At 43.2% G+C, this 18,938-nt stretch overlaps 1 protein-coding gene across 1 annotated transcript in view; it reads left to right on the top strand.

The window, feature by feature from the left end:
- The first annotated feature begins 9,169 nt into the window (after nt 1-9,169).
- Nucleotides 9,170-18,938, top strand: part of CCBE1 (collagen and calcium binding EGF domains 1) — a 96,514-nt gene continuing 86,745 nt past the window's right edge. The window contains exons 1-2 of the mRNA XM_064403572.1: nt 9,170-9,627; nt 9,761-9,841. Of these exons, the coding sequence (XP_064259642.1) occupies nt 9,527-9,627; nt 9,761-9,841 (182 nt within the window). The 5' untranslated portion in view covers nt 9,170-9,526. The remainder of the gene's footprint in view (nt 9,628-9,760; nt 9,842-18,938) is intronic.

Raw genomic sequence — 18,938 nt, 5'->3', positions numbered from 1 at the left:
TGATTACCCACCCTTCGTTAGAGAACAGCACAAGTAGCACAGCTGGTGTATCTAACCATTAGCCAACGGATGTTTTCCCTTCTGTTCTGACTAAACTGCTGAGGGGGAAGGAGCTGTTAGGGTTACATATTAATCATATCCACTGTGGAGTGGCTGATGCCATCAGTCCCCAGAGTGGGAGCTTGACACCTCAGGAGAATTGTCACCCCAGCTCCAAACCAGTGGTGCTGGGGGCAAGAAGTCACCCACTCCAGCTCAGGGAGGGAGTGGGAATTCTGGGATGGATGGATGGGTGTGTGGAAAGACAGAGAGGAAAAGTGCTTGGAGGAGAAGGCAGCAAGCCAGCAATGAATGGCATAGAGGCCAGGGTTGTCTTGTCCAGGCCACATGTGGGAGTCTTCAGACAGACACTCCTCAAACATTTCTTCTCCTCTGCAGAGGCGCTTGGCTGGTGACAGGGCTGGCCTCAGCTGTGGACACACTGACTAAAATCAGGGCAGGTACTGAACAAACAGGAGCCCTCCTGAGCTGCTCCTTGGCTGCTCCTCAGTGCTGGCCTGAAACCCAGGACAGGATCTGGAGGGTTGCCTCAGAAGGAGAGGCAGAAAGCAGCAGTGGGGTGAGGCCATGCTGATGCATCCCTCGAGCTGTTTCTGTGCTGTGCCTGCTCTGACACCACGTCTGACAGCCTGATTGCTTGTACGGGCTGCTCAGCTTGGAAAGGCGTTATCCCAAGGGTAATATTTCATACACATTCTTGTAACTCATTGAACCCCCCTTTGCTCTCATGGCAACTAGCCACCGACATGTATTTAATCCAAAAATAAGTGTTGTAGATTATAAATAGCTCCTGCACACACCAGGAATGTATTTCAAGGAAATATTTTGACAGGATTCCTGAAAGAAGAGTCAATTAGGAAGAGCAGCTTGGTTCAGCTAAGTGCCAAGGTATGCATTGCTAATTTCCCCTGTTGTTCTGTGGAAATGAGTTACTATCATTATTGTTCCTTTTCTTGCTCTGTTTTTCTAGACGTTATTTTTTAGACAGAAAAATAGATTACCCAACTTTGGTAAGTAATGGCTGCCAGAGGTATAATACAGAAACATAATTTTCTGGAATATGGAGATCCCCCTCACCTCTTTAAGAAATCTAAATAAACGAAATATCATTCCGCAGATACTTCTTTTTTCTCTGTATGTCTGTCTTTTTTGGTTTTTTTTGGTTTTGGGTTGGTTTTTTTTTTTGACTGAAATACAGACATGAAAAAAATCTATTGCTTGATATATGGTAAAAAAATAGAAACACAATTTTGAAATACAGTATTCTGCCTGCAAAAGAACATATGGAATTACAAGAAAAGTGTAACTTAATTCTCCAGTGTTTTGGTCCTTCCAGACTGCTGCTGAGAGGTGCTGAATATTGTAAAGCATTATAGAGCTGATTGATTTATTTTTTCTTTCACAAGAACTTGGATTGCTGTTGTCACAGAGCCCCAAGGCCTTAGAGACCTCACTGTGCATTTCCTTGAGGACACCTGGAACATGCACATCATGAATCACTGGGCACTGCCAGACATTTTCAGTGACCTTCTTGCAGGACGTAGGAGACCAAGCCCTGCCTGCTTGTAGTATTAAAAGACCTGCAAGAGGGTAAATGTGGAAAGAATGTATCTCAGATTCATTGGTGTAAAGCACGCACAATTTTTCCTTGTGGCAAATCAGCCTCCCAGTGACAGGCAAGAATTAGGACCCTTTTAGGCTGAAGTCAAACCAGATGTAAATTGCTTGTTTTGGAGAGAAAGGTCCTTCTCAAGGCAAAATTCTGTATTTACCCTAACAATTAACACCTCAATAAATGGACATCTGAATGCGGATTTTCCCCTTTTCTGGCAGGAAAATTATCTTTCCCAACATGCTCAGTTTGCTTCTTGCCTGCTCTTGACAGCCTCTGAAATCTCCCACATCCATCACTGAAAACAGAAATTCAGCACTTTACAAGCTCAAAATAATAGATTTTTACAATTCTTTTTCATCATTGAATTTCTTTGCTGCAAGTGTCCCACACCACTGCCTTAAACTTCTTAGTCTTTGGCCATCCACTGCAGGGATCAGGCCAGAAGCAGTACCATTAATCATGAAATAAACATTGAAAGATTTAGATAACTTTGTGTACATTTCACACAGCCATCCATAGAAGTAAGAAGCAGTCTCTGTTAATCATGGAGGGTGCCTGCAGATTCATTTTCCTGCAATGAATGTGCCAGAGCCTATTTCTGAGTAATTTATTGTTGATTTGTCAGAGTGGTCAGTCCTCATAGAAAACAGTCTTTTATCTCTGACACAACCAGCACAGCTTTAATGGGAAGGGACTCTTTAACCGAGACAGTTTAAAAACACTTGCCTTTTGACCCCTTTCTTTGAGATGTGATTGAATGTGTGGAGTGTTTTTGCAAGGAGTGCAGAATAAATAAGCAGTGAGTGAGCTGTCACAAGCTGTGGAGTGAAGGTCGTATTCTTCTTCTTTTTTTTTTTTTTTGCTTGTGTTTTGCCAGATTAACTTCAATGAGATGGGTGACTGGTCTGAATCGAGCCCATTTTTGTGATGAGTTACATGTGTTGCTCTGTAGGGCAGAATGAAACTCTTCAGTCAAAGCTGCCTTATTTAGAAGGAAATCAGATGGGGAAAAATGTATCAGAACTAATGAGGCAACAAAACCATCATGCAGGAGATGAAAAGCACGAAACATACAACCATTTCCATGTCAAGGAAAACTGCAATGTTAGTGCAAAACTGTTGCTTCCACTCCGTGTCAGGTAGATTTTCAGTTTAAATAACCTGCCTGAGTCTGTGAGTGTGGGGGGTTACATTTGTGTAAAGTTAATTTACCCACTTATAAATTACATGCAAGTGAAAACATTCCTTCCTTGCTAGATTTAAAGGTAGGGGTCGAGGAGTTGTGCTTGTATGAGTGTGTGACCCAGATTTTCCAAGGAGGGCAGGTGCAGTCAGCACCCCAGGAGAGGCAGATTTCAGTCTGTGGCATACCAATCATCTCTCAAGCCTCCCTGCACCTGGCTTTGCCCATAGCTACAAGAACTATGATTTTGTAGCCATATGAACAAGGACTTTTTTTTGCTCCCCAAGAGCACTCAAAAAGGTTGGGATTTTTATCCAGTTGCATCTGTGTTAACGCATCTACCACTGGAGAGTGCCCAGGGCTCCACAGGAGCCCGAGCCAAGGAAAACACATCTGGGGGGAGATGCCACAGCAGGGGCACGTGCACAGAGTCTCCAGGCTGCATTTGCTTTGGCTCGGGCTCCAAGGATTGCCATGAGCAGAGCAGCATGAGGGCTGGTTTACTTCCCCCTGTGCCACAGGCCTTCCCCAGCTCCCCTGCATGGCTCCAAGCATGGGAGCACGCTGAAGGAATGCTGTGGTGAGCTGTGGAGGAGCAGCTTTCTCACAGGTGTAGCTACAGCTACCTGAGCTGTCTGGAGCTGCGTCAGGCCGTAGCTGCAAAACAGTTGCACAGCCCATGAGATAATGTTTCCTGCTCTGCAGGTGGGATGGCAAATCTGTGGGAGACTCCATCTACACAGACCAAATTACCTGACTTGTCTGCAACTTGCTGTGGACGGCCTCATAGTGGAAAAATTTTGATTTACCAGCTAGAAAGGACAATGTGCAACAGTGCTTGAGGAAATCTGCATTGGGAGCAAGTTAGGTAACTATTGCTACACATTCTAATATTCTATAGTGTGAAACATAACTTCTATAAGTCTCCAGTATTTTTTAACTTTTAAAGATGTCTATTTTATTAACCTGATACTGCCATCAGAACAAATAAATACTTGAGACCTTACATAAGCCACAGGTGTGGCTTGATGCCTTAGTCACTGGAACATTTTTCCTAACATTTGCAAACCATTGCAAGAAGCTATTTTCTTCTAGGAGCAGCATTCTATACTAAAAAAATAAAGGCTTGTCAGTTAATGATATATAATTAAAAACAAACAAAATACCCCACCCTTTATTTGTAAATTTTCATTTACCATGGATTTTTCACTAAGGTTGTCTCTTGCTCAAGCCTCTGTGTCTAGTCTCTGCACTATTTGGCATACAGTTTGCAAAAAAACCCCAACACCTTGCTGAGGATCCATCATAATCCTAAATGGGTTGATGGTGTCAGAGTCTGACCATTTACAGGCTGTGTCTGTGGTGTGCACACACAAGAGTCTTGAGTATTGCACTTCCTTTGCCAATAGCTTGCATGCTAGAACAGCTCAGCTTCTTTTAGTCAAAGGATGCCTTTGGCTTGTGGAAAAGAAGGAATACTTCCCAGGACTATCTTCCTCCATGCTGCCACCACAATGTGCCTCTGCAAATAAAAGAACAAGTGCTCAAATTTTAGTTCAGTTTGTATCATCAGATCTAGTTTCTCACCTACCCAGTTTCTTCTACATACATATGAGAAATGCCTGTTGTTAAAAAGTGATTTCTGGGTCAGTGACCTTCCTCCTCAACAGCCAGGACTTCTAGAACATGACACTGCCATGGGATGCTCATCAGAGGAGCAATTTAGGTGGATAACCTTGTAAACTTCAGAAGAACAATGTGTTCATTTTGACTGGGTAGAAGGGGTCTGTTTATTTTGCTGTCCATGCACTTAGAGCAGTGTGCCAGGCCTTTCAAAGGAGCCCAGACTGAAGAGGAGCACATATGATCTGCAGAGGTCGATGGTGTTTGATAGCTGGGATGCCACGGAAGGTTCCACATGCTTCAGCTGTAATCTCTTATAACAAAATGGAATTCAAACCTAACCCCTGAAAAAATAAGTCAGGTCTGGTTAGTGTGATGCCATGTCCCATGTATCCACCAGGATTTGTTTTTGGTGGATTAGTGCTCTCATTTACATGTTTTCTTCTTGGTCTGCAGTGTTATTGTTTTAGCTGATACTTTCAAAAGGTGTTTATTTTTGCTGCTAATCTAAGATGAGCCCTGTAATTATCTGGGAAATAGAAGCAATTCCTTTCTGTAGCTGTGATGCTCTCTGGAGGCAGTGCCTGATGTTTTCTGTTTTCTGACATGCCTTTTTCCATGGCTATTTTCAAAACAGTTGCATCACATTTCAACTGCCTTGGTCCTTTGTTGATGTGTTTTGTGAAAAATACCTCCAACAAAAAGCAAAGACTTTTTGTCTCCTAGGTGGATTAAGTGCCATTCTAGTGTTTGTGATGAGAAGTATCTTTCTCTGCCTCAATATTTTTATTTCATGCAGGTTTTGTTTGGTATTTTATGTGTTGGACTGTAGCATAGAGTAAGACAGCCCCTTGAACTTACTAGGCAAAATAAATAAAATATTTTAACTTCCTCAGTTTCACACCTTTTCAAGTGGCAAAAGAATGGCTGGAACAAAGAGGTGAGAAGAATAACAGCCTTTCTCCAATTTATAGCCCTCCTTCACCTTGTCCTCTGCTCTTTACCTCCCAAACATAACTTAGAGCTCCTATGGCTATGCCACTGTTTTCTCACCTCTTTCTACATTTTCCCTGCTCTGACAGATGCTTTGCTGGGTGCTCTACCATCATCTTTCAGGATGTAATACCTGTTTACCCTGGGCAGACCTTTTGGTTCCCTAACATTTCTTCAGCCTTTTTTCTTCCTTAGGTTTCCTCTTCTTCTCCTTCCTCTCTTTTTCTTCCCTTTCTTTCTCTTCCTTCCTGCCCCAGAGCTGCTTCTAGGAGAAAATTTCTGAGAGCTGCATTCACTCCTAGCCTTTGCTCTGCCTGTTTATTCCTTGCTTTTACAGACTGGGTAACTCTGTTGATCACGTAGGTGTTAGGAAGTTTCACCCCTGTCTAGAGACAGAAAGAGAGATGTAATCATTCAGGATTTTTTTTTTCCTCTCTGTGATCTGATTCTGGATTTTTTTTTTCCGAGATGGAACAGTACTCTAGGTGCTTCCTGGAGTTCCAATGGTGTGGGAAATCTTTACACTGCCCAAGCCTGGATGAGTGTGTAGCAGTTGAGCTTGGATTGTGCAATATTCCTTGAAAGTGGAAGTCTGGATCTGGACTTCCAGGTTCAGTTTGGGTATTAACCTGGAAGGGAGCCTAATCCATGAATGACCAACATAAAGCCTTTCAAAGTATCCACTCAAGATGTTCTTGAAAATCTCTGTTTTCTGTCTGTTTACACCTTCAGCCTTGCTCTGATGTCCCCGAACATGTCAATGTTGACAGCTGGAGACCTGGCACTTGATGCAAACACAATGCTGTAGCGGGATTAAGACTATTTACAATAACTGGTTACTTGCTTTGTGTTTGAAGAAGATGGAAAATACACCAATGAAAATGTTGTTTGTAAACAGATCAAGAATAATCACAGCACATACTTCTGAAGACTGCAGTGAAACATCTGAAAAAAACCAGCCAACTAACCAAAAAATCCCTGTGCTCCCCTACCCCCACCCTTCCTCCCTAAACATCATGGTCATAAGCTCTTCTAAATGTGAGAGTAGAAAGGAGATAAAAATAATCTTCTGTTGAGGATCACTATCAAAGTTCCAAATCTCTTGCATGCATTTTTCCTGAGCCTAATACAACTGCCCTAGTGGTGATCAGTGAGTAGTAGATAATTAATAATGGCTCAAGATGTTCAGGCATGCAAACAACCTCTGTATTTCTAAGGAGTCAGGGGTGCTCTTACACCCTTCTCCTCCTGTTCAGAGGCTGTGCCTTTCCACTACAGAAAAAGCCTCTTTGAAGGCAGTGATCAAGGTTTGCTTCTAGGCTATTTCAGTTACCAGCTATATCCAGAAAGGAACTTGAATTTATATTATTAATTCAACCACATAATTATGAATGAACTGCAGGAAACAATGCATCTTCTTCCTATGTAAACAGTGTAAATAAAACTTCTGATAAGCACTTTACTGCATTGATTTCCTCATTCTTTCCTTTGAGACTGTTCCAAAGTTTAGTGTGCAGCTTAATCAACTTCATACGTGCTTGAGTTGGGCAAGTCAAAACTAACATGACCCCGCACAAGAAAAAGCATCCCTCGCACGAGAAATCCCATTCTGCTTATTTACTATATATGAAAACAGCCCCAGCCATTCCTTCCCGGAGGCAACAGGAACTTTTCCATGTTTCCTTAACCACCGTCACCCTTCAACACTTTTCAGGACGAAAGCCTTGTTCTCAGGATGACCCCGGCTGCGTGGTCATTAAAGCTGAGATGGAGCTGATGAAGCAAAATGACCAAACCTCCAACTTTAATGTAGTTGCAATATAGTTATTGCAACAGCTGCAATATAGTTACCAAATGCAAAGTATGGTGCTGTTTAACCTCTCTTTTCTGTCAACTGTTGATCACACTGAAATTCTTTTCAATATAAAACTTTGGGCCCTGCTTTGGTGAAGAGTTGAGCACAGGATTAACTTCATCTGCAGGTTACCATCTTTAAATTAGCAAGGCTGTTAGCATGGGTTAAATAAATACATATGTAAGTTAATAATAATATTTTTTAATTAAAAAGATAACAGTGTGTTGATACAGTGCTATGTGGGTGGCAAGGATTAAAGAATAGGCAGGGAGACAAGTTAAGTACTTTAGGTAGTGAATCAGATCTTCACTGAGTGGCAAAAGTTCTGGAAAAAAGCCACCTTTTTGGAAGCATACTTATGCCAGGCCTATATTCAGGCCTTTTAAAATCTAAGTCCTTCTGCATTCATGGCACTTGGGTCTGGACTGGAAATCATCCAATGGGTTTCGGCTCTGTGCTCTGGGATTCAATCTCTTCAAAAAAGAAGCATTTTGGGAGGGTCGGTGACCACTTCTGGAATGTGTTAAATTAAATCCTTTGTTATCTATAGACAGACATCACAGGGGTTACAGCAGTGCAAATCTCTCCTCATTTCAGGCCTTGTCACTGGATACTTTCTGCTTGGAGCGGGAGGGTAAGGAACACGATGTGGAGACAGGTGTCTCCTGAGCTCTGGGGTCCAAGCACCCAGATCCTGCTTTTGTTCCTGTTATCTCCAAATCAGCAGAGGCTGCCTGGGAAAGGTGAGGGCTTAGCCCTGTGAGAAAGACCCACAGTTTTCTCTGGCTTCAAGACAGCAAGTCCTGTCTTTGCTTACTCATTATTTGTATAAAGGAAAAAGAAGTAATTATGACAGAATAAACATCTGAAACATCCTCTTGAGAGCAAAAGCCAAAACAAGTGGGGAAAAAAGTCTGCTGTGCAGCACTCCTTTGCTTAACTGAGCACAGGAGTACAGACAATGTGCAGTGCTGCCTAGAGGAGAGAAGTACCTTGAAGCTGGCAGTTCACAGCACAGGCAGGCCATGGTGACAGTGGATGATGTGCTAGTCAGGAAAAACTTCCGAAAAATCCCATAATTTCCCAGTTAATCTATAGTTAGGTTTTTTCTGGGTACTGGACAACATACCAAAGGGATTAACAGCTTAATCATAGCTGATTCATATATGGGGATCTTCATTGTTTATTCATTTATTTTGTTATCAGGAACTTCCTCTTAGAGACACGGGAAACTGAGGCACAGAATAGTGAAATTACTTGTTTAAATGATGCCTGTGGCAGGGGGAAAAATAGAAGTGTGTTTCTCAATCTTACACCCTTTTGTTACTCCTGTGCTGGTTTAACAGATGAATACAGCTCCTTGCATAACCCTGACTTTTCTGGCTGTAATGATACATGAGTACAACCCGTTGCTCACATTTCCCTGATTTTTCTGACTGCAAAATTAGGTCTTTTATACCGCAGGTGAAAGTGCCGGAAAGGCTGATTTGCACCCTGTCATGTCCCCGGAGCTTTTGGTACTCGTGGGAAGTTACGTGGTGATCAAAGCAAACGCATCCGCCCAACACTTTGCAAAGGCACGGTCGCTCCGCAGGTTCGCTCCCCTGGTCCCGAGCAGTTTAACCGTGAAAAGAGGATATGGCAAAGCGGGCCGGACCTGATGCGCTGCTTTGCCGGAGTCTGCTGTCATTCATCTCCGTCTTTATGAATGGCGGGGAAGCGGCAGCTGTACACAAGGACAAACAGCCGTCGCAGCAGAGATGCTTTGAACTGCTCCGCTCCCTTGGGGAAGAGATTTGAGATAAAGCCGAATCTGGAAAGCATCAGTGGCGGTGCACCGAGACACGCTGATCCCCCCACGCCGCTCGGGACCTTTCCACCACTTTCCTTCCCCCTCACCCTGCGGCGGGCACCCTTGTCCCCCCTCTTCCCTGCGCTGCCCGCAGCCGGGAGCGGAGCGCGGCTCCGCGGGGCTGCGTCTCGATGTCCCCCTCACTCCCGCCGCACATCTGGCCGCCGCCCCGCCGCGGGGCAGCATCTGCCGGCACATCTGGGCGCGCGCGGCCCCTCCCCGCGGGCACATCTGCCGGCGGCGGGGGGCGGCCCCGCGGCGGGGCGGGAGGAGCGCGGTCGGCGCAGCCCCGCCGCCGGCCGGGGCGGGCAGAGCCGGCGCGGCGCGGAGGGGAGCGGCGGCCCGATGGGGCGGCCGGCCGGCAGCCTGGCCCCGCTCCGGCTGCTGCTGCTCCTGGCGCTGGGACACGGCTGGACCTACCGGGAGGAGCCGCAGGACGGCGACAGGTGGGTGTTGCGGCGGCGAGGCTGCTTCTGTGCGTGTCCTCCGCATCTGCCGCCTTCTTTTTCTTTTTTCCTGCCTTCTGGGTTTTTGGTGTTTTGTTGGTTTTTTTTAATACTCCGACTCCCCGCCTTGCAGGGAGGTTTGCTCCGAGAACAAAATCGCCACCACCCGGTACCCCTGCCTGAAGCCCACGGGAGAGCTCACCACCTGCTTCAGGTGAGCGCCGCAGCCGCGGAGGGCAGAGGGGGCGCGGGGCTCACGCGTGTCCGCGGCCGGGACGCGCCGCCCGCGGGGAAGGCGGGGGGGACACACGCGTGTGGGTGTCAGGCTCAGGGACGGCAGCTGTGCCAGCTGTTTGTCCCCTCCCCTGCTCTGTGCTAGCCCACCCCGGCATTCCCACCACCCCGCGGACCGCGGAGCAGGTAACTTGGTCACATCCCTGCCGCGTTCCGCATCTCCCCTGGCGAGTCCTGCAGTTGTCCCAGGGAAGGGGTTCGGCAACTCGCTGCAAACGTCACCTCCGAGACATCGCTGGAGAGAGAGGGTGCGTGTGGTTCTCACTGCTGTACCGAAGCCACAGGCAGTTCTTGATACTGTGAGAGAGGCTTCCTCTGACCTGGGTGTCCGCGACCACATTGGAGCTATAGCTGCCTCAGTGGCAGGATAATCACTGAGATCGTCTGGATCTGTGCTACGCAAAATATATCTCAAGTTAGGTAGATGAATCACTCTCAGAACTGATAACTTCTTCTGGGGGAGAAATTCGGCAGAGGCCCCTCAAATTAAGATGAATCTAATAATGAGTTTTCATTTTTCAGCTGCGTGTTTGAGAAACATCATCTGTTTTAATGATGACAGCTGTCCAGAGCTGTCAGAGATTGACAGTGGATGTGCTTTTTTGAAGAGCTGTACACAAAGTATGAGCATGCACATATCTCTTCACAGATGCCCTCAGGTTAGCCTCGTCCTCACAGATGAGATGTTTCATGTATGAAAGCTGCTTCTTATGAGAGGCTGCTTTGTGGAGGCAACTGTGCTCTGCCTGTGTGTGTATGCTTGCATATGGCAAGGAGCCACTTCTGTGTACCAAAAATACGGTAACACATGTAGAAAGTGTTTCAGAGAGTGTCCACTCTTCAGAGAGTGTCCATCTCTTCTGTTTGGCATTAGTTCCAAAGAGCTGTAGACAAACATTGCAGCAACGCTGTCCCTCTCCCATGCTCTCAGGATTGTTCATGCCCTCTGGCAGCCACAGCCACTCGGGACAGTGTCCTGCCACTGCCCAGTTCTTAGGAGCATTAGCTTTCTCCCAGTCCCTGGGAAGGTCTTGGCAGGGAATGGAGACCACCCTTCCCTGCATCCGTTTTCTTCTCTCTTTCCTCTCACTGTGAAGGTGAGGCAGAGCCCTCTTACAAGCAGCTCTGTAGCAGCCAGTGGCACCAAATTTTGGAGAGGGACAGTGTGAAGGTTTTGCAGGTTCTTTGTTGAATCTGCAGCATTTCTCTGGTTTGGGGGCAGAGCACTGGGGTGGACAAGACTGTTCTGAGTGGGGAGCTACTGAATGAAGAAGCCAGAGTGGGAGCTGCATGAGGCAGCACAGACATGACCATCCTGCTCCTTTGTGTGTGCCCCAAAATCCGTCTGAGGAAAGTGATTCTGCTTTGTGTGTGACAGAGGAGGACTACACGGTCTCCACTGGCTGCTATGGACCACTGTGCAAAGAAAGCAGGACTCTGTCCAGCTGCCAAGTCCCACTTGTGCCTTCCTTCATCCTTCCTGAGGTGTTTCTCACCTTTGGACTCTGGTTGTGACAAGCGTTCGTTCCCAGCCTTCCCTCTGCACAATCCCAAGTTGTATTCACTGTCCCAAATCAGCACAGTCTGAGTGGATGAGAATTTGGAAATTGCTACATTGACCTCTTGGTTGTTTTAGTTCAGACATTTTCTGTGTCTGTGACTTCCAAGTCTCCCTTGCTTTAAAAAAGAGAAGGATTCCATTTCTATGTGGTCATGTATTTTTAGGGTTTAACCTTTAGGCTTGGGTGAGGGCTCCATTCCTCACCCTGCAAGGTCTCTTCCGTGAGAGATGCACAAGAGCAGGGCAGCAGCTCTGAGAGGGAGCAACTCTGCTCAGCAGAGCAGCTCTGCACTGAGCACAGACCGAGCTGCAATGTGCTGTCAGCCCTGCCCCTCGGAGCTGTGCCGTGCTCGGCAAGGACCTGCAGCATCACCCACCCGAGGTGGGGAACGCCAGGGGCAGAGCAGCCCCCATTGCTCCTGGTAACAAGGTGTGCTCTCAGCAGGCACGTGGGATTACCCTTGGCAGAACACATTTTAATGTAAGATTCGTTAATATTTTGAGGTTGAGGCTGTTAACAAGATGACAGGAAACTTGCAAGTGTTGACTAATCCTGTAGTGCCTCAAGGCGGATTTTGTTTCATAGGACATTCAGGAGCTTAAGGATTCAGTTTTCATCTCTGGAATGACAACCAACTCTTAAAGAACTTCAACTTGGTAGAAACTCAGCTGTGGCTTTTAGGAGCTTTCACTCCAGGTTTCAGACGAACTTGATTTTGCTGTTCTATAGTTTATTCTCACAACACTTCATTTTTTATCTTCCTACACATCTTTATCACAGTATTTCATAATGACAATAGTTATGTAATTTATGTACATTGTTAGAGGAAGATAAAGGGGTAGTTAATGTCAGCTTCTATTTACTATTAGCAGACACACCTAACTTCTTTTCTAGGTCAAAGTACCATTTGTGTAGAAATTATACAAAGTGACAAAAAATTTATCATAACACATCAGGCACAAGGCAACATGCACGATTGCTGATGATCTGTGTGCAATTAGTTAAATAAAATAAGGAATACATATGAAGTTAGATGTCAAAATTCCTGACCAAAATGCTTGATAGAAAGTAATATCATCATTTTTTTCCTCCTGCTGGAATTTGTCATGAAAATCAGCATGTTTAAGAGCACTTCAATAAAAATAGCATCTTTTCATCACAAAAAGTATTTCTTGATTTTATTTTTTTAACCAGATTTACTCATGATTAAAGATGATCCAAGTTGAGGACCAAGCCAGAAGTGTGGCCAAGCACTGAAAATATACTGGCATTTTTCCCTGTGGTTATAGCAACCACGTACACAATCAGACGTATTTTTTTCTTTTGAATGTGTGCAGTCTGGCCCTTGGTTTAGTTTGATTTGTAATTTTTTATATGTCCTCTGTATTTGTTTTCATAAGAGTACAGAGGAACAGGTGCAAAAAGCAGAGGGAGCTTATACAAAATCTCTTCTGTGAAAATCTCGTTTAAACTTTTGTGTGTAACTGCATAAAGTACCCAGTACTGCAGTCCTGATGTTCCCATCAGGTAGGTATGGAGAAGAATTTCTGCAGATTTGTTGATAGTGATATGGTCTTATTGAATTCTTACTGTATGCCAAAATTAATCAAATTTTAGGAAATTAGAGCAGCATGAGAATATGAAGCCCCAGTCTCTTGTTACTGTCTTTTCCAGTTGTTTGGATGTGATGTTAACCTGTTTCACTCTCATACAGACTTCTAAAGACTTTGTTGGCATAAAAAATTACACAAATGTTGCATTTTTCTCCAGTGCCTGTGACAATTCAGTTTGTGCATCCTTGCAGCAATCCTTTTCATTACAGTCCTTCCTTCATTTCCATTTTAAACAGTGCTCCTGTATGTTTTTGCTCTGGTCCAGAAGGAAAAGCAGCATCTGGGACAGGTGTTCCCTAGTTTCATACTGATTGTGGAGCTGTGTTCCCATAAGTGAGTGGTAGTGATTATGTCACTTCTGAGTTCAGGTGGATCAATGTCTAATGTGGTACAATTTATTAATTGAAGTTTCTCCCTTTTTAAATACCAACAAGCTTAACTGCCACAGTAACTGTTGTATATTAGGAGAGCTAAATGTTTTACTCAGCTAGAATTCAGAGAGTGTAGTGAATTATTCAAAATTATTCAATAGATGTACTTAGAAACATTTGCTACTGGGAAGCTGTTAGAAGTCATAGGAAGATTCAAGCATGAAACCTGGGAAAACAAGAACATTTTTATTGCTTGACTGTGCCCATCTCTTTGCCTACTAGACACTTAAATATTTTTGTAAGTTTACATGAAAGAAATAGTCATGCTTCTCCTCAGAAAATTTTTATTAAATGTTAAATTAAGGAAACCAGCAGCCCTAAATCAGGCAGATGAAAATTTGGACCTGGATCTGCACATCTGGGAAGAACACTTCAGTCATTGCCTTCATGGATGAAGGGAAGATTTGGGTTTTTTTTCCTTTTATTCAGATGAAACTGTTAGTCTAAATTAGCTGACAAAACGGATTATTTTTAAAACAAGTAGACTATTTACATGGTAAGAGAAATTATCCTTCTTTCTCTGGCATCACCATAAGTAGTCTCCTGCATTTTTTGCTGAAAAGGATGCATGCAAGGACAGGTTATACCCTAATTTTATGTGTATAGTGATGGAGACTTCTCCTGTCCTTCCTTCTCCAGGACCAGCAAGGTCCTGAAGTTTAGAATTAGGGTGCTGGGCACAACAATTCTAGATAATGATGGTGAAATCATTGTAAAGATGAGCCAAACCTTTACATATGTCTCCAAACAAGATAAATAAGCTCCATGGTGTGGAACTTAAATCTTGGCTAAGAACCTAATCTGTAACTTTTTTTTTTTTTTTTTAGTATTTTACAAGCAAGATCTTTTAAATAGGACAAACACATTTCAGTGTAGGTTGTCAGCTTCTTCATCTGATAGTTAGCAGCTACAAGTATTTTGCATAAGTCCTTCCAGCAGTTCAGGTTTCAAATTATGCTGTAAAAAATTGTTCTACACTTCCTAACAAAAAGACAATTCAAACATATTGTGAAAGAGAATGCATATATATTTATACCCTACTTTGTTCTGATGCTAAACAGAGATCACAAGCATTTCTTTTTACCCTCTTCAATGCTGATACTAGTGGTGAAGCCTACTATTTTTTATAGACTGTAAAATTTTGCACATTCTTAAAAGATAAAAGTAATTGCAAATAAGTTGGATTGTAGCTGTTTCACAAGGAGCAGCACTTTCACTAATATGCCCTTGGGGACCATATGCAATTCCTTCTTCCCAGATACTCAGCAAGCATGTAGCAGAGCTTTCCAACATGAGAAAAAATTGCTGTATATAGTTTTGGAGCTTTCAGCTGGAGTAAGCAGGGATAACCTTCTGTCATCTTATCTTCTGACTTTACTTTTCATAAATTTCTTTTTTATAGTTGCTATTGCATTTCCTCTCTGAAGTTTTGCTGACTATTCCATATCATTAAAAGAGCTCCAACTGATTTAAGTTAAACAAGAAACTAACCTGATTAGAGCAAACTACTGCCTAATCTCCAGTTATCTTGAAGGGAAATGCACTGCATAGTAGAATTTTGCTGAAAATTTAGAGAGAACATGATCTCAAACTTTGTATTGGTTTCAGAAAAGTAAACATACAGAATATGCATATATATACACATTTTTTAAAAAAATCTTCCAGGGAATTGTGATCACAGGTAGAACTTTGTACATATCTATGAATAAAATTTTCTTCAATACAGTACTTTTTTTTTTAAAAAACGGTGTATGCTACAATGGTGCCAAGAGATTCTTCCTGTCTTTCCTAGAATTTTTTTCTCACTATTGCTTTGGAAGTAGCACCTTCAAGTTGTATGGTTCTGATTGCATTCAGTCTTGAGTTTCATTCATTTTTCTTTGCTGTGATTGCCAAGGGAACAGATTGCTCATAGCTGCTGAGACACCTTGTGAACATCTGCTGGTTAAGGGTAACACCAACACCACACAGTTGTCTTTAGGCTTCCACACTACACTTAGGGGGCCGTGACTTTCTGTGTCACTTCTCTGTCTCAGGTACAGAGAATAAGAAACCTAATTATTTCTGGGTTTTGGTGATGTTAGGGACACCTGAGATCTCAGCAGATGTGGATGACACTGGCTGCAGCAGAGGCTCCTGCCCCAAAACGTGGTGCTCCTGTGGGTTTCCTGTGCAGTGTCTCCTCTGTAAGGCCAATTCACTACAAAATGAAACAATTTAATTAATGGTCTTAAAGAACGCTGTGTAATTACTGTGAGTGGTGCTCTCAGGTATGATGTGCTAATTAAAGGATGAGGTCAGGCGAGTGGTCGTTCATGTAGTCCAGGAGTTTTTGATGTTCACATCAAAGCAGTTTGGAGAATTTTAGAACTGGCAAGCCAAGAGCTTTATGATAAGTGCCCTGCTTGGTGGTTTGATTGATAATGAAACCCAGGTGCTTTGCATTATGGTTTTCATCTACAGAATATAGGGTTAAATATGAACTGACTTTGCTGGCCATGTCGTCTAGCTCAGAGACTCCAGACAAACAAAATAGTAGCCCCAGGGCCTCCCATGCCTGATACGAAATAGGTAATAAAAATAGGCCGCCAAAGGGAACATGACGTTTGTAATTATCTTAAGTATTGTATATGTTCCCTAAGGTCAGGCTGTTTTGTCCTTAAAAAAGTGATTGTAGTCTCTCCTGCTAACAGCAGGATGTTATTAATACTTGTATTACTGCTCCCATTGTGGTAGACACCCATTGAGCTGAGTTGTGCTGTTCTGATTGCAGACAAAACAGGCAAGACAGAAAAGGCAGGAATGGAAGGATAAATATATGGAGCAGCAGTGAAGAGAAAGGACAAAACACCCAGGGGCATGCAGCAAGCAGAAAAAAGAACTGATACAGCCATAAAAAGACAAAAATTCTGTCTTTGTGGTGGTTTGTGTGACAGATACGTGTGTGACAGAAAGGAGGTAGTCACTCCCCAAAGAAGTATAATTTAAATACTTCCAGGCTTCTATTTAAGTTGAACCCATAAAAACAAAACATCAGCCAAAATCAGACAAAAACCCGCACGCACGCACTCCTGGGAGGATTCCTGTTCTCCCAGCTAGACTTGGAGCTAAGCTACAGGCCCTGATGCATCTTCCCTTGACAGCCTCTCCCCTTCCTTCCTTCCTCAGTCTGGAAAAACTCTCTCCCTCTCTGTCCCTCTCTGTGTCTGTGCAGGGGCAGGAGGGACAACTTACAGGCAGATATTTAAATTTCCCTTTCAGTACTTACTCTGTTCAGATTGCCCGCTTTCCTTGTCATAGCAAAGAGGTTTTGGGAAAAAGTTAAGCATGAAATATTTAAACTACTTGTGGAAAAGTAGATCAGGCTTGCTAAAGATCCCAGGTAAGACAGGGTTGCCCATATTCTGCTGTGAAAGCCATTGCCCAGCACAAAGAACATGTGAGCAATAGGTTTTTTGAGACCTCTGCTGTGCAGTTCTGTTTTTCCTTCATTGCATGGGTGGAAGGGAACAAGGGTCACGTGTATGTGGGGAACAAGGTCACACAAAGCAGGTATGAGGGAGATGCCTGATGTTGATGTACAGATAAGCAGTTACCCTGTACCTGGGATAGATCTCATTTCAGATTGCACTCACTCTTGTGCAGTGATGGTCATTTGGGCAGGTGTGATTTTGGATTTCACTGAGATTGTGATGAATTCTTACAGCCTTGAGTTTAATATTTTGGTTTGGCCTCCATCTCAGTGCCCTGAGTCGTGAGATGACTTTTGTGTGAGTCACTGCTGGATGCCCAGTACCCATGTCACTCAGCTGGAGCTGTTGGGGATGGCACAGGGCTTTGTCATAAATCACTGACAGGGAGAAGGGTCTCTCCTCTCTGGAGACCTTGTGTTGCTTACATCTCATTCCAACCACATGGATCACTCCAGGTTTCCTCTTTTTAATTGTGCCCACCACCCCAAACAAGCAAAGCTGATTTTGATTTGCAGTAAAAAAAAGCTTTCCCCAAAGTCTGCTCAGATTTTTTTTCTCTGTGTTGTCCATTTTCTGTTTGCTCGGTTTCAGTTTTCAAACTAATAGGAGTTTCTTTTATAAACTAACAGTAGCAAATGTCACCCCGCTGCTCTACTTTGCCAGTTCTTCTATGTGGTTCCAATTGTAAGCAGGAACAATGGAAAGCAGAATCCATACAGTGCTGACTTGATTTCTTCTTGGCCTAGTAAAAAAAGCAATTTGTTTGCATCTCCTCGAGAGTAACTCTGTTTAACAGTTGAGGAGGAAAACAATTTCAGTTTTAGACAGTAATCTCAGAGCTTAGTGTTTGGACAATCGTTCTCCCTTAAAGAGTGTTTTCCATTGTGTTATGTTGATTTCATTGCTGATCCTGGTTCAAAAAATGAAGTACAAGACCATCAAGCATTTAGCATGCATCCAGCTATTGTAAATAATTTCTTCTGAGTTTCTTTGTTAGTTTCAAGTTCTAACCACATTCGTTTTAATTGACAATCAGTGCTGTAATTGAAATGAGGTGAAATACGTAGTGTTTGTACTAACTGTATAAATTTTAGCAGCCACTCAGTAGTAAACACACATTAAACAGAAGTCTTCTCCATCCTTTTCGAATGGACTGGAAGATAAAGTGGTGCAGACCCAGTGCTTTAAGTGGAAAGAGAGGCAAAATCTAAGCTATAATCCAAGTTTTTAAGTGGATCATTTTTTGGAAAAATGAATAAGCATATTATAGGTCAATGGCAAGTTGTTGTAGAGTGTGAGTTTGGAGAAATATAAAACAGTATTCATCTGGGCTAGAAAATATATTATTTCTCTTTCTATGGAAAAATTATTGGTGCATAGCTTCCAGCATAAAGTAACAGTGTTCATGTTGGCTTCATTATCTCATTATCAGCCCTCCAGGAGGAAGGTTGACCACCTAATTCTCTGTAACAAAGTGTGCATGCCCACAAAGTTGTACTGTATAGTCTTCAAAATGGATGAAGAAATACAAAAAGTGTTATTATAATATCTCATGAAAAATGAATGAATGCTGAAAACATAGAAATTTTTGAAAATACACCCAGAAAAGAAGTGTGCTCAGAACTCTGTATAAGAGAGAGAAAATAACTTTATTGGATGGATTTTTATTTTGTAAATAACTTCCTGCCCAGAGCTCCAGTGTCTCTGTGGAATGTTAATATTTCTGTGATCACATTCAACACATTTAATGTATGTTGTAAACAGGACATCTTTCCTACTCAATAAGATGTTATTATCATACTCAATTTTCACTAAAGAGTTTATTATCATAGCTGCACCAAAATAGTGGTGTCATTTCCTAAACACTGCTCTCTGGAATTCTGACAAAACCCCTTAGTTTAGAGATTATTGCCTTGGAGAGTTGAAACAAAAATAGCC

Source organism: Passer domesticus, chromosome Z (assembly GCF_036417665.1).
Source record: "Passer domesticus isolate bPasDom1 chromosome Z, bPasDom1.hap1, whole genome shotgun sequence".
Classification (NCBI taxonomy): domain Eukaryota; kingdom Metazoa; phylum Chordata; class Aves; order Passeriformes; family Passeridae; genus Passer; species Passer domesticus.
Note: the sequence above shows the minus strand (reverse complement) of the source record. Positions and strands in the feature narration are given on the sequence as shown.